At 35.7% G+C, this 27901-nt stretch overlaps 1 protein-coding gene and 1 non-coding gene across 3 annotated transcripts in view; both read right to left on the bottom strand.

Annotated features, from left to right (window-relative positions):
• The window catches only part of TMTC2 (transmembrane O-mannosyltransferase targeting cadherins 2), a 398739-nt gene that overhangs the window by 184687 nt on the left and 186151 nt on the right, over positions 1 to 27901 (bottom strand). For both annotated transcript variants that reach the window (XM_007085593.3, XM_042992821.1), the window contains exon 3: positions 22611 to 23439. In XM_007085593.3, the coding sequence (XP_007085655.1) occupies positions 22611 to 23439 (829 nt within the window). The remainder of the gene's footprint in view (positions 1 to 22610; positions 23440 to 27901) is intronic.
• LOC122240590 lies at positions 3688 to 3833 on the bottom strand. Its single transcript, XR_006220378.1, has one exon. It is a non-coding gene; the product is annotated as a U12 minor spliceosomal RNA (small nuclear RNA).

The following is a 27901-nucleotide window of genomic DNA, read 5'->3' as shown; positions in this document are numbered from 1 at the left end:
CTTTTATATGCTCCTTGTTAATAAATTTATTTGTAGGAAAGCCAGTGTCTCAGTATTTTCACACATAATACTTTTTTTTAAAATTTTTTTTTTAACGTTTATTTATTTTTGAGACAGAGAGAGACAGAGCATGAATGGGGGAGGGTCAGAGAGAGGGAGACACAGAATCTGAAACAGGCTCCAGGCTCTGAGCTGTCAGCACAGAGCCCGACGCGGGGCTCGAACTCACGGACCACGAGATCATGACCTGAGCTGAAGTCGGCCGCCCAACAGACTGAGCCACCCAGGCGCCCCTCACACATAATACTTTTAAAAAAATCTGTGTTTTGGGGTGCCTGGGTGGTTCAGTTGGTTAAGCGTCTGACTTCTGGTTCCGGCTCAGGTCGTGATCTCACAGTTTTGTGAGTATGAGCCCCGCATCAGGCTCTGTGCTGGCAGCACGGAGCCCTGCTTGGGATTTTTTCTTCTCTCTCTCTGCCTCTGTCCTGCTCATGCTGTCCCTGTCTCAAAATAAAGAAGTACACTTTAAAAAAATAAAAAATAAAAAAATATGTGTTTTCTGTATGCTTTTTCTTTTTCACCCCAAGTAATCATGATGTTTCAACATTCAAAAGACCAAACCTACACTATTAACAACTGTCTATACAGTCTGCAGACTTAGGACTCAAGCCTGGATGCTTCTGCTGCCTTTCTTCTTTACCGAAAGGAGAGGCGGTATTGAGTCCTAAAACCAGAGTCCTTCCCAGGCAGAGGGCAGGGATGAGAAGGCTTTTGTGTATCGAGAATATACTTATTTGGATAATTACTGACTTTATCTGAAGAATGAAAGGGGTTTGGCAGTATCAATTTTTAATGAATAAAAAAGTGTAGAATCTTTTAGTAATGAAGTTGCCTGTGTGCCCTGCTAATTTAACACTGTGCCTTAATTTACTCGTCTGTAAAACAGTTAAAATAATTAGTATTTCATGGGTCTTGTGATAAGGATTAAAGGTGTTAAGACACGTGGCAAACACAACAAATATTTGCTATTATCATTAATATTATTGTGATCGGTGCTCTTTTGCAATTTACCATGTCAAGCATTGCTTATAGAAACAATGTCAAATATAATGCATTATATGCCATTATGTTATCTACAGAGAATAATAATCTTCTATATTTGGAAAGTCATATAACTCCTTTTTCCTCTGATGGAAAACAGAGGGAAAGCACTGCACTTACAATTACTCATCACTTAATAATGTCACATACCACACCACACCCTTGAAATGGATCGTCTCACTGAGCTCTCAACACCGACCTGTACATAAATACCCCATCTACTCTGTGAGTGAGGAAACAGACTCAGAGACACTAAAGAACTTGCAAAGTTAAAACAAAAGCATTAGAGCAGGAATTCTAATCCAAGAGTGGTGGCTTCCAAACTTTTTCCACCATTCACCTAAGATTTTCATACCACATTTCATCTTTCACTGCAAACCAACTTTCACACACTACAAATCAGACCTTGGCATTATGAATCCATGAAAAATTGAATCCTTAAGCTGAAAGATAAAACTTAGTTTTAAAATATTGTCGAATTAGTTTATAATATTGACAGTTTATAATATTGAATTAGTTTATAAGTTTATAATATTGTCAAATTACTTTATAATATCCAATAATATAATATTGGAATAAAATTCCAATACTAAGTTCAGTAACAGGAAATATAAAGTAGCAGGAAAAGCATATAGTAAAGTAAGTTATAATTATCTTCAAACTTAATAGGTATAATGTCACATGTATTTTATATCCAGTCCTGCTTCTCCTACCATCACCATTACCAAATTAATAAAGTATGGATCTATGGAAACTTCTAATAGCCAGGTTGTTTTCAACCCACTTCACTTCTCTCAAAGTTCTGCTTTGATTGTGGCATTAGTGAATGAAAGTATATTTACACTGGAATCACTCCACAGAAATGCCTCCAAGTATGAATTTAAGCATCAGGAAAGCACCATCATAATACTATCTCATCCAACCCATACTCTTGGAACACAGATGCTGAACAAAAAACCAATAGCAAAGAACTGATTTGAATATTTTAAGGCATTTTTTTTTCAGGAACTTACATCTCAATTAAATAATAAACTAACAAGTGTTTCTCTTTTTAATAGTCAACACACATTGAGTTATGCTCAGAATATGTTTACTGAGTTGGCCATTTATTCATTTATGTACGTATCTAATTATTAAACAAATATTTGCTAGCACCTAGTCGGTGCCCGGAACTTTATTAGGGGCTGGGTGCACAGACCCACACATACATACAAGTTCTCACCCACGTGGAGCTTATGTTTGAAGTGGCTTATGTGAAGAAGCTTATGTGAAGAGGAGTGGGGAAGGAGGACCACAGCAGAGAATAAATGGGTTAACTTCAGATAATGCTAAGTGCTATAAACAAAATAAAACAAAGCTAGGTAGACTGAATGAGGCCAATTTATACAGATATCTTAGACACGGGGAAATGTATGTGATATCTAAGGACTAAAAGATAAGGAGCTCAGCCTTACAAAGATTGGTGATGCCAGATAAGGGGAATAGTAAAAGCAAAGGATCCAGGGTGGCTTCCACTGGGACAGGCAGCAAAAGAGATGGTTATTTCAAAGTGAGAATACAACTCAGAATTAAAAACCACCAGCAAGGTTATCTGTGGCAAAGCCACAATGTAATACCATGTTTCTTGTTCTTTGTCCAGATGGAAGCCTCTCACATCTTTATGATTCAGTCATTGCCCTAGGTGACTGGGACAAGAAAAAGAAAATTCCCAAATTAAGCATATACTTGTATTTATTTTTTTTTAATTTTTTTAACGTTTATTTATTTTTGAGACAGAGAGAGACAGAGCATGAACAGGGGAGGGGCAGAGAGAGAGGGAGACACAGAATCTGAAACAGGCTCCAGGCTCTGAGCTGTCAGCACAGAGCCCGACGCGGGGCTCGAACTCACGGACCGTGAGATCATGACCTGAGCCGAAGTCGGACACTTAACCGACCAAGCCACCCAGGCACCTCAAGCATATACTTTTAAAACAATTTTACCTACTTATGGAACAAAGAGGAAGGAAGGAAAAAAGTGGGGGAGGGGGAGGGTAGACTTTGATGTCCTGAACTCATCAGACTCTCACCACCAGGCTGTTTTTTTCTGTTATATATTACACATTCTTACAGAATACCAACTTGAGACAAGATTACTTTCAATCCATGATAAATGAGACAAAGCAAGATTACTTCATAATTTTACTAAACAGAAAAAAGAAAAAGGCCAGTGTACAACCCAAGAAACACCAAAAACATCCCTCTCTCTTCCTAAATGAATGGCCTCTTTATCCAGTCACAGAATTGATTCAGCATCCAATCTAGAGAACACCCTGCTTCTTTAGACGCTCTCCCAAATCACCCAACCAATATTCAAATTCTATGACACAACCTCAGGATGCCCATGATGTGGTGTTCCCTCAGTGCAAGTAGTAATTAAGCCAAATTCCTCACTACCACTGTGTTCCTGATGGTCTTAGGCTGAAAGGCATCACACTCAAATATGAAAAAAATTTCTTTTCCAAATCCGCCCCCCCCCCCTTTTTTTTTTCCCTCAAGCTCATTTATTACCTGCATACCAGTCTCCTCTTTCAGTGTTAAAGAAGAATGGGCAGATCACCACTACCTGGCTTCCTGCAAAGTGGGCAGGTCACCTTAGGGCAAACTACCAGCTCAAATATTTGTCTCAAATTAGCAGTGAGCATTCGGGTGTCCCCCAAATCATTATTTTCCTTACTCATAAGTTTAAGGCATCAAAATCCCTTTTTTCTTAAATAACCGTTCTTCAGTACTGTGTTTACCAAAATACATTTTAGGTTTTGGGTATTTGTTTGTTTGTTTTTTGGTGTAAAAACTGCTGTCACTATTTCCACACATTCAAATTTAAATATGATTAATTATTGCATCACTGCTACAAAAACTCAATGCTGGGGCGCCTGGGCGGCTCAGTCGGTTGAGTGTCCAATTTCGGCTTAGGTCATGATCTCATGGTTTGTGAGTTTGAGTCCTGCATTGGCTTCTGTGCTGACAGCTGGGAGCCTGGAGCCTGCTTCGGATTCCGTGTCTCCCTATCTCTCTCTGCCCCTCCCCTGCTCACACTCCATCTCTGTCTGTCAAAAACAAATAAACGTTAAAAAAAAATTAAAGAAAAAAACCCTCAATGCTAACATAAAGATCACTTCTTAATATATAAAACTATCTTATAGAATATGACCTAAAATTTAAAAATTCCACTGGGGTCAACTAAATAGTAATTCTTTTCATAAAAGTGATCATTTATCGTATTTCAATAAAAATTTTTAAAAAATCAATGAATTAAAAAAAACATTTAAAATTTAGCTATCACAGATATGGTTTAGAAGAAAACACATTGAAGTGAACTATAAAAAGTATATTTTAGGAGGGCTAACGTCATGATTTCACAGCTATATAATTATCCTAAAGACTTAATCAGAGTAGCCATGGTTTTTTTCTTGTTGTTGTTTTTTTTTTTACTTAAATTTGATCATATCAACCAAGTCAACTTTTTTTTTATATCAGATCAATTTTTAAATGTAGCTAGTCTGAGTAATTGAAACTACCCAAACTATCCAAACTTGAAAAATATGGAGAAATATTCTAAGGCTCATGGGTAGGACAATTTAACATGATTAATATAACAATTAACATTAATTTTCCCAAAATTAATCTATAAATTCTAAGTAACTTCAATCAATATTTTTGCATTGTTTATTAGTATACTCAGAAAATGTATTCTAACCACAATCTAGGAGAAATATAAAACTTGAGTTTTATACCATATTTATCATATGCAAAGGTAAATTCCAGATAGCTTTAAAAGTTAAATGTGAAAAGATAAAGCTAACAAGGATATGTAAGAGAATATCTTGTGGGAGGAAAAGAGATTTCTTAGAAAGACCTTCAAATATAACTCAAAAGGTTTAAAAAATGATGAATTTGAGTATCTCAAAATTAAAGACTTCTAATTATTGAGGGATAACAGGGGCAAAGTTAAACATGCATTAATACATTAGGATAAGATATTTCAAACATTTAAATAAAAAGAAGAAAAAACTAACAAAGCAACCAGAAAAAGATAAATCCAACAGAGAGGGGAAAAAAATGGGCAAAGGAAATGAACATAAATTAAAATAAAATAAGTAAGTTAAAGCATTTTAACTAATATCCAAATTCCTTAGCAATCCAGAGAAACATAAATGAGAACAATGAGATTTGAGACTGGCAATATTTAGAAAACCGGATAAAACCAAGTACTAGTGGGATTGTGGGGGAAGGCCCAGTGTACTATCTGGTGGCAGTGTAAGCCTGAGACAGCCATCCTGTTGGGCCATTTGACAGAACTCAGTCAAATCAACAAGATTCACCAAATCCAGGATAAGCCCTAACCAGCAATCCCATGGCCAAAGAAATGTTCATCGAAGAGAACACATAAAAGGGTGTTTAATGCAAGCCTCTTAGTGTGTGGAAAGCAATCAACATGTCCATCATGGGAGTACCACGTGGGAAATAAACTTCATGTATTACTATGCACAGATGAGAACCAACAAACGCCATATAAACACTGACACATGAATGGACCTTAAAAAGCCAACAAGGAATCAAAATATCAGGTGCATTCTGTCACAACACTAGCTATAAATGTTAAAAATTCATTTCACCCAAAATATCACTACACATTTTGCAAAGGCATACTACAAATCTAAGGATGAAAATCAAGTACATTAGAGCAGTTGTCTATGGTGCAAAGGGAAGATGAAGTTAGTTAGAGTTAATGGGAATAAACACATGAATAAAAGAGAGGAAACCTGAAGGGATTATCCTGGTCATGATCAAACTGGCCATGAACCTAGGAATATAATTAATCTAACTGTCTACAACTGGGTTAGGTGGAGAGGGGACACAGGGGAAATGGAGGGGAGGGAAGGAAAGGAAGGAAGAGAGAGAAGAAAAATTAAGGTCCCACATTCTTTTAAAATAGAGACAGGGGTATCCTATATCCTACTTAAGGAATAAAGAGTTTTAACATTCACAAACTTTTTCTTGTACTAAGACAATCAAAAACAGATGTCTGGGATTATCTTCAAATTTTCACTTGGTAATTACACTTTGGCCCAACAGAACTAAAAGATCTTACATTTTCATTAATATTTAATGTCACTTACATTTTTTTTTACATTTTTAGGCCTATATATTTTAGTGATGCACTCATTTCATAAATGTACTTTTTTAAAAGTACAGTTTTATTGAAATAAAATCTCTGAAATTCATCCAAGAAATTATGATGAAGCCTAAAAAAATATCTCATTGCTTTTAAAGTCCATATTTTAATAGGGTACACACATGAAATCTAATTCACACTTTAAACTCTGAAGATAATATGATAAAGCTCTTCTTTGAAGTTCAAAAAATGTTAATTAGTTATTTCTAAAATCTCTATGTAGTTTTTAAAAGTTCTTCCCAACAGCATCTCAAAATATTCAGAGTATTCATCTTATTTTGTTATTTTACAAAATGAGTGTTATAGGAAACTGCTTTCATTTGAGAGAACTGCTGTCTCATCTCATGGCCTTACCCTGTAGTACTCTCAGCCTATGCAGAGGAAAAAGTGGAGGGAAGAGGAGGGAGAGAAGAAATTTTAAAATAGATTATGATAATAAAGATAATAAGAGTACTTCCATTATTTAAAGCTTACTATATGCTTTGACAGTGTCCAGAACTTAACCCAATGAAAACCTCTGAGGTATATTACTACACCCATTTCATTGATGAGAAAACAGGAGTTTAACTCTCTAAGTAGCAAAAAGTTATTGACAAGGCAGATCCAGATGTTTCCATGCATCAGAATCTACTTAAGAGATAAAGCTCTCTCATCACACTGTCAATATTGAGTTTGAATATAAAGTAGAATAACCTATTATAATACTCAATATTTTTACATATTTAATTGAGGGACTGGAGTATAATATGAAAACAAAATAAATTATTCAAATGAGTCATCAGCCCTCAGAACCACTAGGAGCAAAAAAAATCCTCCAGGAACAACAAAATAAAGCTATCTTGTACCCATGTTTCATAATGTATTTTTCATACCACAGAAAAATTAATGCCAAACAATATATTAAGTGTTTTACATTTCTTTGGGAATATAATTTTAAATGTCACATTTTCCAGTTAACTTATTGGCAATAGAACATACTCTGTAAACAAAAGGTTGTTGCTCAAAGATGCTGGGGACTCAGGTACATTTATCAAGATCTTGTAAGTGCCCTGAAGATGCCTTGCACAGAACAGACATTTAAAAAGCATTGTTTAACAAGCACATGATTTATTCCCCAGGACTAAGCATACAGGATGATTACATGAAGGGAAAGCAAACAGCTACTTCTCGGTATAAGAGAATCAGCTTTAGAAAATCTGATCTATGAAGTTATCTTATATTTGAAAAGAAAACAAAATTTTTCTGTTGAAATATCAGGAAGTGAAGTAGTTAGAATAACTCTTAACATCTCAAGGGCCCTTCACATTGATATTCAACTGCATCTAAAGGGTATCCACTTACGAAGAAACTTGACCTTAATTCACAATGAAAGCTCCTCTTGTACTTAGTCCACAATCTGCCACAGTTTATTTTATGTTCCTTGAAAGGCAGAAGAACAATTAAATATTCCCATCTTGCTAAAGTTGTTCTAAAGAGAAAATCAAATGTGAGCTCCCTCTAGAAATGCTAAGTGATCTACGGCAATAAATACCTCCAATTTTTTTTTTTTTCAAAACCCTCATTCAAATACATGGTATTTCTAAGTTCACAGACTAACTTCAAACTTACACTATTGCAATTTCCTATCTCTTGACAGATTTCACAAAATCCATGGAGGAAGATTTGAGCAATTGTTTCAAGGATATTTTCACTTTATACTAAAAGTCTGAAGACATGTACACTTACTTATCATAAAGGTTAAAATAATTTTCTTATGACTTTGGCATACAGCACTCTTCAAAAAATTAGCTAAGATGAACGACTCCCTTAATATTATGATTTAAATTTAAGTTACTTACCATTCAGGTCTACAGAAGCAATCATGCCTGAGAGTGATCATATCAGCATTTTCATTTCACTGGTGCAATGATCAGGGTCACCAAAATCATTAAGGACACTCACTTTGGACTTCTGCCCTCAGCTCTAACTTATTTTTACCTTAGAACTTTAATATAGGTCTTTAGACTCTATCTCAAAACTTGAGTTCTGTGTAAAGATCTGGCAGAATTGAAACATTTAACTACAAAAAATAAGGTAATAAATCCTCAATTTTGTTTCCTCCAATATGAGTTACCTGTTTGAAATCAGAATGCTACCACCAAAAAGGGTTAAAAAATTGAAATCTTGCCAGTTATCAAAGCTGGACCAGGTGCAAAATAAAATAAATACAGTAGTGTCTAATGTGTCTGGTAAGAATTATGTCCATTCAGATGACAGGCCTAAATGTTGTGTATATTTTAACTCTTAATCCATATAATAAAGAAGATTATCATCAGTTAATACTAGATGAGGAAACTGAGTCTCAGGGAAGTCAAGTGACCTGTATAAACTAATAAAGGTAAAAGTTATGTCTGTCTCATTCCAAAGCCCTTGCTTATAATCACTATGGAACACAGGACTTTAGGTAGATTCCCCAAAATGGGATTACCAAAGATATAACTTAAGTATCATTTTAAGTTATAAAGGTTAATTATGTTAAACTTTCTCACTTTAAAGAGGGGGAAAGAAAACTGCCAAAGGAGAATTAAAAAGAGCCATGTAACTGCATGGAACTTGCAATAAATGCAATATATATATAATATTATATGTAAATATATATATATATATATATATGTATATATATATATATTGCAATGTGTGTATATATAAATGCAATATAAATATATATACATATTATATATGTATATATATTATATATTATATTATATTATTATATAATTATATATATTATATAATATATATTACATATTATATATATGTGTATATATATGTGTGTATATATATATATGTATATATATATATATATGTATATATATTTTAAACTACACTCCTTCCATTAGTAAAGACCATAAGGGAGTCAACATTTGTAGCCTGGGCTTTTTACTAATTATTGATAGTCACTCCAGGGAAATAAAAGTCCTTATAAGACGATAAGAACTTATTTTTCCTATAGTAACGAAACCTTGAATTATTACAAGAAAGAACATATTAAGTGGGTAAAAGAAAAGAAACTGTCTAGTTAAGATGTAAAGTGAAAAAGCAGACATAATGTAAAGACTATGATTCATAGGATACCAGAATTCATACCATATACTTTTATGTAATTCTAATTATAGCAATTTTATAATATGCAATTATTTCCTCTTAGTTCTGTATCTTTAGTTACTTCGGATGAACCTGAAACTAAATTTATTCCTATAAAGAAAAAAACAAGTATTAAAGTGACATGGTAAAATTTAGTAGCCCAATAACATGTTAACACTGTCCTGAAAACATTGTTAGTCACTATAATATCTATGTGCATAGTACAATATCCACATATAAAATTCAGAGCAGGTTTTTGCGTTTCAACACATTTAGAGTTGTTCCTTAGCATCTTAGCATCTGTCATCTCTACCACATTCCTGACACTGATGATGGGCCACCCCCATATCTATAGCCCAGTGTCTGTTACCAGTTCCACTGGTGATCTGCGCTGCTGCGTCTCCCCTGTGCCTGCCTTTATTCATGCACTTCTCTCATCTGTGGTCAGAAGTTTTCCCATGGACTCTCCATTAAAACAAAACAAAAAGGGGCGCCTGGGTGGCCTAGTCGGTTAAGCATCCGACTTCAGCTCAGGTCACGATCTCGCGGTCCGTGAGTTCGAGCCCCGCGTCGGGCTCTGGGCTGATGGCTCAGAGCCTGGAGCCTGCTTCTGGTTCTGTGTCTCCCTCTCTCTCTGCCCCTCCCCCGTTCATGCTCTGTCTCTCTCTGTCTCAAAAATAAATAAACGTTAAAAAAAAAATTTTAAAAACAAAACAAAACAAAAAATCTGCTCTATATCCCTTTCTAATGGCAACGTGCTGTCTGCAAAGTTTCAGAATAACCAACCCACAGTACTATAATAATATCATAGTAAATACAACTGCATTTAGAAGTGTAATGAATTTGGAAGCACCTAAACCTTGAGTTTCTCTTCAGATCTTAAAAACAGACCCTTTTGAGCCTGTCACACTGTTAAAAGTAGACAACAAAAACACTTGGTGAATATATAAGCCGGCACACCACATACAGTGACCCTGTTTACATAACAGGCTACTGATACAGTGCAGGCTTTTTAGAAATTCCTCAAATCTGACTGATCTCTCATGAAGTCAGACTGAGACTGTGAAGTTGTTCAATGGGCACCTTTAGATTGATTATAAGGAGTGGCTGAGTTGCTTCTGATTTTGTATCAGAAAGAGAAATGTCCCAAAGAATCCCTTGCTTCTATCATGAGTGCCATTGTCTGAGTCTGGCTCAGGTCTGAAAGATGAAAAATGCTTAGGAAAGCCAAGAGTTTTTAAACAACTATATCAAGAATCCTAAACAACTCCAGGGGGGAGAAAGAGAATCCTTTTATTTATTTACAAGGGGATCTTTTGTTCTCCTTTTTTAAAATTTTTTTAAATGTTCATTTATTTTTGAGAGAGAGAAAGAACAGTAGCAGGGGTGGGGCAGAGAGACAAGGAGACACAGACTCCAAAGCAGGTTCCATCCAGGCTCGGAGCTGTCAGCACAGAGCCCAAGGTGGGCTCGAATCCAAGAACCTTAAGATCATGACCTGAGCGAAGTCAGCTATTTAACCAACTGAGCCACAAATGCATCCCTCCTTTGTTCTCTTAAAATCGAATCTCATAATCTGCTTTATCTCATAGTGAATCCTGTCATCATTTTATGATGATGCCATCAAATGGCCCAGGTTAGTTTCCTACTAATGCTCACTAAAAGAATTTTGATGTGGAAATGTAAAACAAAATACCCCAAACCAAAGTTTTGGTAGAGTCCTGTTACCAATTAGATCTGGGTATACTCAAGTAAATTACTCGAATCTTCCATTTCTTATTAGCAATAGTAAAAGCTGTAATTCAGCAAGCTTGAATTGTGGGCCACACCCTGGCCTAGATATGCTACACACACCCTGTGTGGTACTGCACACTCACTATACAGATCAGCAACTTGAGTTTCAGAGGGGTTGTGATAACACTATAAGAATAATGAAAACAGCTATTAAGAGCCTGGGTTAAGATTAGGTCCCACACCTACCTTACTGCAAAATCGGCACTTTTTGCCATGCTATTTCTCCTTAAGCACTCTGCCTCTCAATTTTTCATCTGTGAAACAGGTGTAAAGATGCTTGCCCAAGTTAAACTCCAGCATGACTGAGATGATGAAATAAGATAAGAGATATATTTTCTGAAAAGTACATTATTATGGAAAAGGAATGGTATTTCATTATCATCTATTAGAAACATAACCAATTAGATATACACTTTTATAGGACGTCTCCTATATTCAGGATCTCTGAGTGTGCCATTGAGAACTATATTGCCAAGTAAATCCAGGCCAACAAAAACAAAACTCAAAGTTTTGAAAATCGTCAAGTTCATATGTTATCCAAAAAAATCTGCTTCTAAATAAAAACATAGTACATCTCAAATATAGTGTATCAGGACACTATTTCATACTTTACATTAGCCTCTCTATATTAATTTTTGACACTTTTATCAACTCAGAAGCTAGTACTGAACATTGCAAAAGTAGAGTTAATACTAGGGAAAAGGGGCTTTAAAAATAGAATTAGTAAAAATACAAATTTCAATAACCCATGTGAGTAAAAAATATTTATGCATGCTAATAAGAAAAAAAGAACAATTATCTATTGAATATGAAATTTCTAAAAACACTAATTACCTTTGCTATATGCACAAATCTTGGGCAACTATCATTTTAAAGTATTTTCCTGTACTTTCAGCTGACTATAACAACAGAATAGAGGGAGGTTAATTGTCTTTGCCTTTTTTTCTGTACAGTTCATGAGATAAAGGTTCTTTAAAAAGGCTACACAGCAAATACTTCAGGCATTTTTGTATCACTTGAAAAACATGATATTGAAACGAAGAATGCTATTTCTTGTTTAACAGACTTAAATGTACAATCCAGAACACTGTACTTCCAAACAGTGAAAGCAATCTATTACACACAAGGGTAAAATAAATAGGAAGAATCCGAAGGGTCAATGCACTAAATGACATTATCACATCAAGTGAGGTATATAAGAAAGAGAAGGGCTGGTTTAGTCTCCGGAAGTTCTAATCTTAACTAGCTGGCATCACAGCAGGGGATTCTCAGAGGCTATTACAGGACCTTTTGCAACAAACACATCCACTGGGCACATATGAGTGATTAATGAACATTACGACCTATATGAGATGATTAGATTACGTGGTTTGGGGGACATAAATCTGTATTATTTTATCCATGAGTCTTAAAGTAATATTGACATGCAAACTAATTACATGCCAAGTTGATTAAAACCCATAGAAAAGCTGTATTTTTTAAAATTTTTAAATATTTTTTTTAAGTTTATTTTGAGAGGAGAGAGAAAGCATGCACGTACACAAGTGGGGGAGGAGCAGTGAGAAGGAGAGACAGAATCCCAAGCAGACTCTGCAGCATGTGGGGCTCGAACTCATGAACTGTGAGAGCATGACCTGAGCTGAGATCAAGAGCCGGACACTTAACCAATTGAGACGCGAGTGCCCAGAGAAGCTGTATTTTCCTATCAAATAATCAGAACTGAGGTTAGGATACACTTTTTAAAATCCAACCTTTTAGGTTAAAACCTCAAAAGTAAGTATCTACTCTAGGTTCAATTTGGGAATGAGAACCAGTAGCCACAACCAAAGCATGATAGGCCTCAGAGCAAAGCACCACATAACCTCTTACTTCTAGAATCACATCCTAGAGCAAAGAGGCATGGCACAGGAAGGACTTTAGGGATGGTATCGCCTGCCCTAAAAAATGATCTAAAAATCATTATCCTAATGTGGAACAACAAAAGATACTTTAAAATCCCGTATCACTGCTTCCAAATAATAGAGTTTCAAAAGCAAAAGTAGTCTCAGATATATCATTTATTTTTTTTAATTTTTAATGTTTATTTATATTTGAAAGAGAGAGAGCAAACAAGCACACAAGTGGTAGAGTTGCAGAGAAAGAGGGAGACACAGAATCCGAGCTGTCAGCACAGAGCCCAATGCGGGGCTCAGACCCACAAACTGTGAGATCATGACCTGAGCCGAAGTCGGAAGCTTAACCGACTGAGCCACCCAAGCGCCCCCCAAATATATCATTTAGACTGAAGGTAAGAAAAATACAGAATACAAAGATTTGTACGATGTCATTAATTAATATGCTCATATTTTCATTACATAAGCCCAGAAACTCACTTCTACTTTAAAACTGTTTCAACACTCATACAAATACAGACAACACTATTCAATCTTAACCACTAGGGTGAACATGACTTGAAGCCAGCCTTGGAAAATATTCAGATTATTAAAAACAGAGTTAAGTAGAGAAATGAGGTACTGTATATCAGTATTGCACACCACCAAAGTGTATTTGTAAGACTCAGAGAGTAAGCCAACTGATGAAGTAAAAACAGATAATCTATCAACGTATCAGACCTTCTGGTCTTTGCTGGTCGCCTCATGATATATAATTGAAGAAATTTACTCCCTTTCCCCAAGAGAAGAGAAGAAAGAAGAAAAACGATTTCTCGCATTTATTTTAGAAGCTCCCAGTTGCAATACACAGAGCCCCAAACATTATAAAACTGTGAGCTTCCTCTCCCATCCAGAAGAACTGCACTCACAGAAACAGTGCATTGACATCTCAGTAATCCCTGTTTTTGTCAAAATGTGACTCTCAGCTGTTTTACTAAATATCTCATCCAGTTCCTTCTCTCTAAATTTAAAATCCCTAGAAAGTTTCCTAATTAACATGTATGTCTACACCCCTTCCAAAAAAGATATTAATGTTGATATTTTAATATAATATCCTGCGGCGTTTTACATAAAAGAATTGAATTATGCTGTTTAAGATGACTGAATGAATGTTCAGAGTGGCAGCTAGTATTATTGGGAATTAGAATCCTAAACTCCTAAACGTATGACACAATAAAGCCTCTAATATAGCTCTGCCTTCCAGATGGTCTTTTTTTTTTTTTTTAATTTCTCTCTACTATTTAATCAAATTGGATTATGGTTTCTTACTTGGAAAACAATATTATTATCTATTAAATCAAAACTTTTAATATGTTTTATCCTTATTTAATTTTTAGTACGCTAGTTAATATGTATATTCCTGCTAGATCCCCCTGGCTGGTAATATTCATATTCCAAAATAACATACAAGTTTAATACTAATATGCAAAGCTAAAAAGAGGAGATTTTTAATTTAATACCTGAATGTAAAAATAGGGCTCACACTTTGTCTTGGCCATCTTCCCAACAGAATGATATATAAACATTCTCCTACAACTAACCCTTTTTCAAAAATTATCATAAGAGTTGGAACATCTCAGATTTTTCCATAATCCCGTGAGACTTAACTGAAATCTTTTAAATCCATGATCACCAGTGATGGGTGGATAGGGGTATATGCGTAATAAAGGCTAAACTAAAAAACATGTTCTGTTTGCTTTCTTAAAAACCTGCAGTATCTGCGACATTATCTGTAACTTCTTATTACAGCAGGAAACAAATATATTTTACCCCTCTGTGATTTATAACAGTTAAATACCTCTAATTTCATTTTGTATTTATTAGATAGTGCTCTCATATACTTGTCAGCTTACTTTAGTAGCTTGGTTCTCTTTTGTTAAAAGAGAATTTAAAATTTCAAAAATACTAGTTTAAGACTAAACAAATGACTCTATGCTCAAAAATAACTTGTAATACAGCTAACCATTTCTTAATAGATGCCAGATTTGAAATCCCTTCTCAGCCTCCCCATCCTGGCAGCAGGTGGAACGCAATGTCCAGACATCCCCTCCTTGTACAGAATGCATAAAAATGCTAGATCAAAAAATAAAAATATTTGTTAAGGAACGTATTAGTTGGTAGGAAAGTTAAGGGGAATCCCTAGGTCTAGAAACTGCTTGCAAGCAGGAATCCATAAGGGTAAACAGCTCTGAGGATGTCATTCACTCTGCATATGTGACGTTATGATGAACGAGGCCTTGGGCTTTAATCAGCTTTAAGTGAGAGTTCAGATTGCAGAAACCACATAAACTCAAGCCCCTGAAAGCAAACAGCCTAAAGAGATGAACTAGACAAAATCAAACAAACGAGCAAAAAAAAAAAAAAAAAAAAAAAAAAAAAAAAAAAAAAAACAGACCTCAGAGGAGAAGGCAAATGCATTCTCTGTCAAAAATATCTGGACAAACAGAAAAAAAAGAATCAAAAAATTCCCTGGGAATTCCTATACATAAATCCACCTTCACAAAGTTTGGGGCAACACAACATCTGTTGTTCAAATCCTCTCAAAGTAAAAATATGTTTTAAACTAATCTTGCAACAGAGATTTCCAAAAAGATAGTGTGAGAACATTATGTATAGCTTTGTGCAAATAAATTTGAAACTAGTTAAACTGAACAAGATCCAGGAAGAAAAAAAAAAATCCTGAAATCGATCCAAAAGTCAATCTTAAATGTTTTCAAAATCATGGAAGAAATGAAGAAAGTAGAATAAATTATGTCCACCTGTAAACAAAACCTCAGGCTCAGCCAGGTTTGCAGGCACATTCTGCCAATTATAAAGAAAAAGGTAACTCTAGTTTTACTCAAAATCTTTCAGCAAACACAAAAGAAGTAATACTCCCAAACTGATTCTGAAAGATTAATTGATTCTAAAACCAGAATATGATAGCACAAGATCCGAATTGCCAATCTCATTCAGGAACATGGGTAAAAAACAAATTTAGAAGAATATAAAAATGATAACACATTATAATTCCTGGGTTTACTCCACGAATGCAAAGTACATTCATTAGAAAATCTATTAATATAAATCATCAAATTAACAGATTGAGTGGGGGGAAATCTGTGACATTATCAATATTAATTCCTAAAAACAAATCTTAAACTAGAAATAAGAAGAAAACTCTACAGATAAAAGCATCTACAGAAAAACCTGCAAAATGCCCGTAATTAATGGTGAAATACTAAAAACATCCTTTTTTCAAGAAGAATGAGACAAAAAATTTGCTGTCGTCACTTCTGTTTAACATTGTAATGGAGGTTCTAGCATAAAATAAAAGAAATTAATCAAAAGAAACAAAACTGAAAAAAGACGAATGGGGGAAGGTCTTCAAAGATACTGGTCTAATGTGTTCTTAACTGTGAAATGGCTACTTGTTTTGGTAGTATTCTTTAAACAGTATGTATACACATTTCTCATCTTTTCAGATATATTTAGGAAAAGCAAAAATGTTTGCATTTTAAGTATTAATCACAAAAACTAGTATGGAAATCAGAATAATTTAACTTCATATTTGTTTTAATAATATGCTAGTTTGAATTCCTTTGAAATATAGCCACTGGTAAAATGTATTCAATCTAAGGCAATGTTAATTATAGGTTTTAGAGTTTTCAAAAGCCCATAAAGATTCTAAAAGTTTTGTTATGGATAATTTTAAAGACAGGGTAAGTAGTGTGTCACCTGCTTCATATTGTGGTCCAGTATTTTTTTCCCCCATACAACTGTACTTGGGGTCATGAGAGCTGGAACTAAAGAAAAGATTTATATGTCACTTCCGTTCTTAGAGGCAAGGAAACCTGATGCTTTGGAACGTCTGTAGCTACTCCATCCCAACTAAAAAGCAACCACTGATTCCTTCAAAACTCAAATGTTTTAAACTGGCCTTATTTTTTAACAACTTAACATATTTATTTTTTTAAAATACTTTGGTTGAGCTAATGAGACATTTTCATTTTATTCTTGCCACTCCCATTATTTTATATTTTAATTTTCTACTCAAGAGAGAAGAGATGGATTGAGGTGAAGCCACATAGAATTTCTCTACTCTGTGGAAGCCTGAATTAACTTTGTAGTATTTTTCTCGCAATCAGCCTTTCCTGGTGCTTTTTGCTAGCTCCCTCCTATCACATCTCTCTGTTAAAAGTGAAAATCTGTATTTTACAGCTTTTTAACCCAGGCCAGCTGGTCTTAAGTAAAATGCTACACTCATTGCCCTTCCTGACTTTACTGCTAAATTTTATTTTTTATAAAAATTTAAACCCCTTTTAAAATATTTTCATCTTACTTCAGAAATAACAAAATAAATTACCTAAGAAATACGGGAACATTTACTATACAATTTCAGTGTTAGCTGTTTAAATGCTAGCAGTTCACCACAATTAAAGAAGACACTCAACGAGAGGTAAACAAAAACTCAGACCATAAAATCTACAATGAATTAGTCAAGTTTCACATGACTTGAAGGTTTAGATTTCACTTAAATTATGAGTTGTTTCCTACGTAAAATGCTATTCCCTCAACACACTTGCTGCTTGAAATCAGAAACTACATGGGGTTGAAACAGCACTATCAGTTTTACATAATTCCAGGAAGAAAGAAAAATTGTCAAACTCCGTATGGCTGCAACAACTATTTTCTATCCTTTTCAATATCAAAATGGGCAGTGTTTGTCATGTGCATAAAGACGAACTGAGTATAGAACCCTTGGGTAATCACCTTTAGAGTTTTAAATATGTGTGTCATTAAATATACATCACTTATATCATTTCACATATTTACATTAGAAACAGACATTAAAACAAACTTTAGCTTTTGGACAAGTTTTCCTTGGATTAACCCTGTGTAATTGCGCCTATTTTTCAAGAAATTATTTTCAAACAATTAAAAATCATAGTCATGTTGTTTAAAGCAAATTGATAGTTAATAAACAAACTCTCCTAAGGAAATTACTTGATTTTTCTAATCTATAACTTAAAAAAATTTAAATGCCTTTGGGATACCAGATATGCCACCTATCTGCTATCATTCTTTGTTAAGTTTATGTGTTCACTGATCTGTTTCTGTATAATAACTTTGCTAGTTTGTGCTTATGACCTTAACGAATAAAGAAGTGGGCAAGTAGTTGGTTTTAAGGAAGATGGTGATGAGCTTGAGGTACTGGCAAAACATCCAAGTGGAAAAGTTCCACGTGGATAAGAGGTCATGAGGAAAATAATTTAGAAATTCAATTACACATTTACCAACCCCCTACTATATATACCAGGAAGTGTTCTAGAATCTATACAAAAAGGAAAATAAAGGCAATCTTTGGACAGAACCTTGAGAATGAATCAATTTAGGAAAGAGGCCATCCTATAGAAGAAAGAGGTGTGGAAAATGAGAGAAAGAAAATGAAAATTGGGTAGTGCCTTCAAAAAAGCCACAGTAGCAGATCGATGGTACCCAATTCTCCAGAGAGCCAAACATATGGGGATTTAGAGAAAGCCAGAGGCCACGAAGAAGTGTGGTCATACATGTAACCACTTTTAATGAATTAAAAAATGGTTTTTTTCAAGCAGATACTAATCAATATGGTTTCCAAAATATGTTGTTTTAAACACACACACACACGCCCGCATACAAACACTTTCAAATATTATGTGTGTTGCTCCTTAAAGCAGTCATCAGAGAAAATTTCCTCTTTCCTAAGCACAAAAATGCAAAGAGTCATTGTGAAATCAGCAAACTACAGTAATCAACTATGTCTAGTATTTTCCTGACATTATCAACCACATAATGAGACAGGACTTGTGGTTTACATAGTCCAAATCAGCTATCATTTCTCCACTATCCAGATTTAAACCATAAATTAGCAGCACAGTCACTACGACAGGCTTCACCCATCATCATTTGCATCCAATCAGTTAATGACTGGCAGCTGTCTACAGGACCCATTACTGAAGGCAACAGCTTTAATGTATAATGCTTCATGAGGCTTCAAATCATATTCTGTTAAAGCACATGGTAGACTGAAGTGCTCTAAAATTTGCAAAAGCTTTCAAAGGAGGGGGAAAAAATAACTCAATGAAATAACTGTAATCTCTGACAACCTTAAAAAGAACTGGCTTTAAAGGGTTTCTAATCTTTTGCTAGACTCAAATAACAGGAGACTAAAAAAAAAAAAAAATACCTAAAGGAAGATCACTACCAGTCTCATAATTCCTAAGGAAGTAATCATAGCCAGCACTATTATTAGCATGTTATAAATAGAAAAAAATAAAGAACCTAGTTTTGCCTTGTATCAAAATGGAAGCATATGGCACGGAAGGGACTCATGGAATCCCAAACTACCTCCATTTCCAATTCTATCCCTCTTATTATGAAGTATATCTCAGTTCCTTATCTATCAACAGCATAATATTTAACACTTTCATCTTCTTCAATGCATATAGATCATATCTCTAAAACTGATTATAAATTCTTCAGGGAGAAAGACTATGACTTTAACATTTATTATTCAATATATTCATTACAGAATGCCTTCTCTTCTCTAACAGGCAAGAAAACAGAAGCAGGGAGGTCAAGTGAGAGGCTTTTAGTAGTAATCCCATGAAAGATGATGGTGGCTTGGGCCATAGTGGTAGTAGTAGAGGTGATAAAAAGTAGCCAAGTTCTGGACATATTTTTAAAGACAGAGCCAAGAGGAGTTGCTGATGAAGCGGATGTCAGTGTTAAAGAAAAAGAAGAGGTATGGATGACTCTAAAATAGTGGTCAGAGTTGCTGGGAAAATGGAGTTACCATCAACTGAGATGGTCAAAGCTGTAAGTAAAACAGGGGTACAGGTGATGGTGATGGGGTTGCAGGGCGGGAAGAGGGGAGGGGTACAGGGTTCAGGAATTCAATTTTTTTTTTTTTGAGAGAGAGAGAGCAAGTGGGGGAAAGGGGCAGAGGTAGAGAGAGAATCTTAAGCAGGCTTCATGCCCAGCACAAAGCCAGACACAGGGCTCAATCTCACCATGGTGAGATCATGACCTGAGCTGAAATCAAGAGTCAGATGCTTAACCCACTAAGCCACCCAGGCACTCCCCAGGAATTCAATTTTTGAGGTTTCAAAGGACTCATAATACTAGTCAGTGATATATTCACTTAACTAATAATATTGAGAGCACCTAAATATTACTTTAGCACTTCTCAAGTACTAGGAAGGAGACAGGAAAATATATTGGAGGAAATGCTTCATAATTGTTTTACTGAGTGAATGGATAAAGAATCAAGCATTTTAACCATGTCACCAAAATAACTTAATCAAAATTGGAATTATAACTATTAAAAGTATATTAGCCAAATATATCTAGAAATGTATCTGGAAAGTACCTAGGAGTTTACAAAATGCTTTTCCACCTATGCTGGGACAGGGACAGCATACTCTAGCATCTGAATATCTGCTCCTCCCTCCCCCTCCCCACCCCCCACACACTTCTTCAAGAGTAATGAAATTTGGCTGGATACTTGGCTTCTCAGGAATAAGATAACATTTTCCAGCCTTCCTTGCAGCTAGGTGTGGCCAATAGTCAGTGAGCATACATGGTGTGTGCAATTTCGTGATACACTCTTAAAGAGAATGGGTACACCCACCACTTGCACTTTTTTCTCTCTTCCTGTTAGCTGAAGTGCTGATGTGATAATGAGCCATCTTGGACCATGTGGACAGGGTGACACTACTGAGATGGCAAGGGAACAAAAGAGAAGGAGCCCGAATCCTGAAAACCCATGGCGCCATCTTATCAGCTCTGGGCTGCGTATACTTAGATTGTTACATGAAAGAATAAAGCTTCTATCTTAGTTAAGCCACTGTTATCTTGGCTCCTTGTTACAGTAGGTTAACCTGAAACTTAACCAATGAATTTAATAAATCTGCAGAACGACCCTGTGATGAAATTAACACGCTGGCTTTTTTGTTTTTCATTCCTTACAATGTATCTGGTTTTAAACAGCAGGAAAATAAACTGGCAACATAGCCTTGCTTTATATACTTTCATCTACCAGTGAAGAAAAACCAGCTGAAAAGCATTCTGTGAGAACTGATTGCAACATGTTTTACAGCAAGAATTGGGTTCATGCATTCACTAAACTGTGCAGCATTCACTACCTACAAAAGCCACATGGTAAAGATTTGTTTCCACACAACTGAGGAATTCTCTGCTATGCACTAGCTCAATTTTAATGTTTCTACTCCCATTAAAATCCCTGCAATCTATTAAGTGTTGCGAGTACCAACAATTACCTCCTTGGCTTAAAGAAATGAGTAGCTGCTCGCTGAACTCTTAATTGGCAATCAGATAAGGATAACAGAGTTGCTTCTGGGGTATCTAGATCTTTGCATATATATCCCAAGACCCATCAGTATGTCAGTCCATACATTTGGAACAGTTTCACACTTTTTGTATTTGAATACTGGTTCAGAACTGTGTTAGGAAAAGTAGGAAAAGTCCAGTTCAAATGCTATTCAGCTACCATAATGTAAAAGATAAATAACTTTAAAAATGGTTTATGAAGAACAGAACTAGTTAGCACTATTTATCATGATATATTTCTGCACTTAGAGGTGCACTTGTTTTCATTTAACTGCTCTCTGGCTTCTATCATTATTTCATTGCCTAAACCAGAGAAATCACTGTAACAGCTTTGACTACTCATTTATGCTTTGAGGGAGACTTTCTATTCTGGCTAAAGAGTCTGTGATTTGTTAAAATAGTTTTCTAAAGCAAAAACAATAATGAAATATATGATCAATCTTATTGTATAGTGAAGTTTATTTCCCTAAGTGACTTAAGAACTCTTAACTAAGAATGTGCTAGCTGCCTGGCAACATCCAGGTTATTTAGCCTCTCAGCAAAGCTAAGGGTGACTCACACTTGTATGCGTGCACACTGACACCTAGAGACACAATTCCAAGATTCAGAGGTAGCCTTACCTCCAAATCTTTTAAAGATGTCGATGCAAGTCGTATGCTGTTTCCTCAGGCAATGTTTGGAAAACAGGAAAGCTAACATATACTCAAGAGGGACAGCCTGACTTTCATTACATGATGAAAGAGATGATGTCTATTTAAGTATTTAAAATATAGAAACCAAGCATTTTTCTCAATTCTTACGACAGTCAATACTTTTACACACACATTCTAATTCCTCTGGACAAATGCAGTCCAGAACGTAAGAAAATACCTGCCTATTCCAAATACGGAATTCTGGATACGTCTTTAATTGGCTGCCCTGCTCATCTCTTCAAAAAATGAAATGAAAGAGAGATAGAGGTATTGTGTAAAAGGACCTTTTCCTCCTTAATACTGTGTTTTTAGGCAAGAAGCAAGGACATAAAAAGGCACAGTGAGTAAACTGTCCAGGCAAAAGTATAAAATAAAATATTACCTTTAGCTGGGTTTACTTTTATCCCTGACCTATACAGCATTTCCTCATTCTGCCAGTCTCCATTCCTGATTGCAGTCTTGAGTCCATAGAAAACAATTAATGTAGCTGTAGCATAAAAAATCAAGCTCTTGAGAAACCGCTTTTGGACTTTGACATAAAGGGCTCTGGCACCCACTGTAACAAGGAGGCAGAAGCCCATACTAGGAATATACAATACTCGCTCTGCAATTACAAAGCCCACATAGAAAAACAGGTTCGTGGCAGGAACAAATGGTATTATTAACAAAGATAAAGAAAGAACAACAATGTTCTCGGTAGAAGGAAGTTGTGTTCTCTGTGATACATTATTTTTAATGCCATTTTCTACTTTGGATGCAAAGCTGGGCTTAATCTCTGAGTTCCGGTACTCCACATCTGAATGGCAGCTATGTCCATTTGCATTCTGCTTGCCATTTGTTACAAATTTCCCATTGCATTCTCTTTCCACGCCTGGGCTCTTCAAGCCATAGTAGGCAAGGAGGAGGAGTCCGACATAGAAGGCCACAGTGTGTAGGTTTCTCCAATCACAAATTGTTTTCAGCAGAGGCACAGCATCCATTGACCAATCAAAACTGAGTGTATCTGGGCATAGCAACAGCCAAAGGTTCTTGGTTGGCAAGTAGAAGAAAGTGAGAGTCCGAGCCAAAAGGCTATCCGAATCAGCAGCTGGGTTGTCAGAGTTGGAAAAGCTTGGTGGCTTGTTTCCCATCCAGTATAATCGGGCACCCAAAAGCGAAGTCCCCCAGAAAGTTAACAAACTAATGCTGAGGAAAAGAGACAAGTTCTTCCTCTGAAACCAAAAGAGAAGGGGAAAAAATTAAGACCATCGGCAATACAGCATGGGAACACAACATTTAGAGACAAAAAGACATTCTGAAGTGGACAGTTCAAACCACATTAGGTCTTAAATACATGACTTTATTTCCATCTCCTTTTAAACAAGTTTAGGGGGAAATTTAACCTGAAAAACAATGGACTCTGGAAGCCTACTTTGTACGTGACTTTTGATGAGCATTTTTTATTTTTTCTTCTTGTTCTAAAATACCAATAACCAAAACTTCACTTTCTTGACCTCTATAAAATGGATTGAATGTATTTCCCTCTCAGAACTGTGTCAGGTTAAATTGAGACCACAGTGTAAAAGTACTTAGTACTGTGCATGGGATACAGAAGACATCTGATAACGATCTTCTTTCACCTTGGGGTTTAGATTCTAGGGAAAACCAAGAGCAGGCATGCCCCAAAATATGGAGTATGACAAGATTCTGCTTGGCTCAAGGGAATAACAGCATTTAGCTCTGTCTATGCCAGTCCTCATTTCACTGTCTTGAATTTTCTTGCAGAATTTATAAACCAGGCTTTCATCTGCTACCCCATGCTGTCAATGACATCAGTGACATCAAACATTTAATAACACTCTTCATGAATCCCAAATTTCCCACACCGATGACAACTTTCTAAAAATAAAATGACTTCAATAATGTACTTCCTTATTTCAAGAGAAAGACGGAAAATCACAAGAAGAAGACCAAAGGGCATTCTTGCTAATGAGAATTTTCTGGCAAAGTCTTTCAACCTGAGTGAGAATGTAGTGACCTCAAACAATCTAAGTCCTGAAGAGGCAATGGAAAGGGGGAGGGATGGATAGTATATCCCAATTTTAATGATTCCTTGGTAATGCAGTATCTTACTGCTCACATTGACACTGTATATAATTATACATTAATGACAACCAGAATGGTGCTTGGAGACTTAAAGATATGACAAATATTTAGTTTAAAAAACAACCCACAGGGGCCCCTAGGTGGCTCAGTCGGTTAAGCATCTTATCTTCAACTCAGGTCATGAGTTTGAGCTCTGTGTCAGGGTCTGTGCTGACAGCTCAGAGCCTGGAGCCTGCTTAGGATTCTGTCTCCCTCTTTCTCTGCCCGTCCCCACTCACTCTCTCTCTCTTTCTCTCAAAAATAAATACACATTAAAAAAATGTTTAAACAACCCACAAAAGGCAACAACAGCACAAATATAAATGGGACTACATCAAACCAAAACACACACACACACACACACACAAACAACAACAACAACAACAACAACAACAAAACCAAAAAACCACTTCTGTAGAGCAAAGGAAACCATCAACACAATAAAAAGGCAATCTAAATATTTTCAAATCATGTCTGATAAGGGGTTAATATTCAAAACATATAACTCATACAACTCAAAAGAAAAAAAAATAATCTGATTAAAAGTTGACATAGGATCGAAATGGACATTTTTCCAGGGAAGACAAAGAGATAGTCAACAGATACATGAAAAGGTACTTAACATTCACTGATCACCAGGGAAATTTAAACCAAAACTACAGTGTGATATCACCTCACACCTATTAGAATGGCTATTCTCAAAATGACAAGAAATAGTTAAGTGTTGGCAAGGATATAGAGAAAGAAAAAAAAACACTTTTGCAGAGCTGGTAGGAATGTAAATTAGTGCGGCAACTATGGAAAACGGTATGGAGGTTCCTCAAAAATTGAAAATAGAACTACCATATGATCCAGAAATTCCACTTCAGGTATTTTTACAAAGAAAACAACATCACTATCTTAAAAAAAAAAAAATCTGTTCCCCTACGTTTATTGCAGCATTATTTATAAGAGCCAAGACATGGAAACAACATAGGTGTCAATAGACAGATGAAAAATAACAAGCATGCTATATATATTCGATGGAGTATTATTTGCCCACAAAAAAAGAAGGAGAGGAGCCTGGGTGTTTAGTTGTTGAGTGTCTGACTCTTGATTTCAACTCAGGTCATGATCTCTCCATTCATGTGATCGAGCCCTGCATCAGGCTCTGAGCTGAGAGCAGTGAACCTGTTTGGGATTCTCTCTCTCTCCCTCTCTCTGCCCCTCCCCAGGTCACGCTCACTCACTTGCTCTCTCTCTTTCTCCCAAAATAAATAAATAAGATTAAAAAGAAGAAGAAGAAGAAGAAGAAGAAGAAGAAGAAGAAGAAGAAGAAGAAGAAGAAGAAAGGGGAGGAAATCTTGCCATTTGCAACAACCTGGATGGATACTGAGGACATTATGCTAAGTGAAATACGTCAGCTGGAGAAAGACAAACACTTAACCTTAAAAAACAAAAACCCCAAAGTCACAGAGAAAGAAAACGGATTGGTGGTTGCCAGAGACAGGGATGAAAGGCTTGTCAAAATGGATGAAGGGGTGAAGGTGGTCAAAGGTACAAACTTTTAGTTATAAGATAAATAAGTTCTGGAGATGTCATGTACATCATGGTGTCTACAGTTAACAAAACTGTATTGCATATTTGAAAGGTGCTAAGAGAGCAGATCTTAAAAGTTGTTATCACAAGAACAAAATGTGTGTGTGGTAACAGATATTAACTTACTGTGGTGATCATGTGCATTATATACATACACCAAATCATATGTTGTACATCTAAAACTGATACAATGTTAAACGTCAATTATACCTCCATTTTAAAAAGTCCACAAAGAGCAATATATCTTACGCATGTACAACCTCTATTAAAACAGTCTCTGTGTATTATATGCAACTGCCATTGGATTCTCTTCCTCAGACTCTTTCTCGTTCACCCCACCTTCAATTGCTGGAAGCCACAGAACTGGTCATGGACCATCCCCTCCATTTCTATTGTTAACCTAATGATCTTAGCAAAGGTCAGTAATTTTAAAAAATATTAATATATGCTAATGATTCCACCTTAACCTTCCTTCATCTCCACAGTCATTTATTCAATTGCCTGTTGGGCACATTCACGTAGGTACTTCAAATTCAAAATGCCCAACATAGAACTTTGTACCTTCCCAACACTAAATAGTTCCTCCTCCAATCACCACCACAGAAGGTGGTAAAACTATGTAACCAGTTTCTTCTTTCCAGCCTTTCTCCTTCCCTCCACATTCGATCCATTACCAAGTAGTCTGTCACTTCAGAATACATGCCAAATCTGTCCATTTCTCACCATCCCTTCTGTCATCATTTGATTCTCAAATGCCCTCTCTTGAATTAGCACGATAGTCTCTTTGTAACTGGTGACCCAGCACTTTTTAACATAGATTACATTGTTCCCAACTTTTAAAATCATGAAAGGGATCTTCCTCTAAGACCTTGGAAATTATCACTTCCAAAAAAAGTTTCTAATTCATAGAGTTGTGTGTGCATGTGTGTGTGTGTGTGTGTGTGTGTGAGAGAGACAGAGAGAGAGAGACAGAGACAGAGACAGAGACTGAGAGAGAGACAGATGTATTACTTTTAAGTGTGAAAATTATTTTGAAAACTATTTTAAATATTTAAAGAAGGGGTACTTCTAGGTATAAAAGAAATGAGGAGGTTAGAAGTTAAAAATTCAAAATAAGGAAAATGAGAAACAGCAGTTGGAAATTATGAGAATTTTAAGAGATGGTATTGTTAAATATCAGATCACAGTAATGATAAATTCACAGAATTAACTGCCTCAGTGTTTTAAAACATCTGTGGCAAACTTCAGTTCAAAAGTATTTGGGGTGCCTGGGTGGCTCAGTCAGTTAAGCATCTGACTCTTGATTTCGGCTCAAGTCATGACCTCACAGTTCATGAATTCCTGCCCCACACTGCACTATGAGAGCACAGTGCCTGCTTGGGATTCTCTCTCTCTCTCTCTCTCTCTCTCTCTCTCTCTCTCTCTCTCCCTGTTCATGCATGCTCGCTCGCTCTTGCTTTCTCTCTCTCTCTCAAAATAAAAAAAAAAACTTAAAAAACAGTATTTCATATAATGATTTATGGAATTTTTAATGGTAAGGGGAGTAATATGTTCAGTCATCACCAATATTTCACTTTCTGGAATATTGGAAAATTCTGGAAAAATAAAAAGGTTCAGACTCATTACCATCTAAAAATAACTTTCACAAACCCAGAAAAAGTCTCTTCTTATTGAGCTACAATTAGGAATTAAGACAGACAATTAGCCTCAGCATTTTGTTGTTGTTATTGTTATTCTTGGCTTAGTTTATCAAATCGATTCAACTCAGTTATTTGTAAGATAAGGTATGAGAGTTCTTATGAATTGCCACCACAGACTTGAAAGTTAAAACTACTAAAAATCCACACTCCAAAGATGAGAAGTCTAAGTCCAGGAAAGGGAACATGATCTGAGTATAATCTTTGATGGTGGCATTGGGAAGTGACTGCAGTTTAATAGTGAAAACATAATGAATTCTTGAGCATACCATTA

Source organism: Panthera tigris, chromosome B4, assembly GCF_018350195.1.
Source record: "Panthera tigris isolate Pti1 chromosome B4, P.tigris_Pti1_mat1.1, whole genome shotgun sequence".
Taxonomy (NCBI): domain Eukaryota; kingdom Metazoa; phylum Chordata; class Mammalia; order Carnivora; family Felidae; genus Panthera; species Panthera tigris.
Note: the sequence above shows the minus strand (reverse complement) of the source record. Positions and strands in the feature narration are given on the sequence as shown.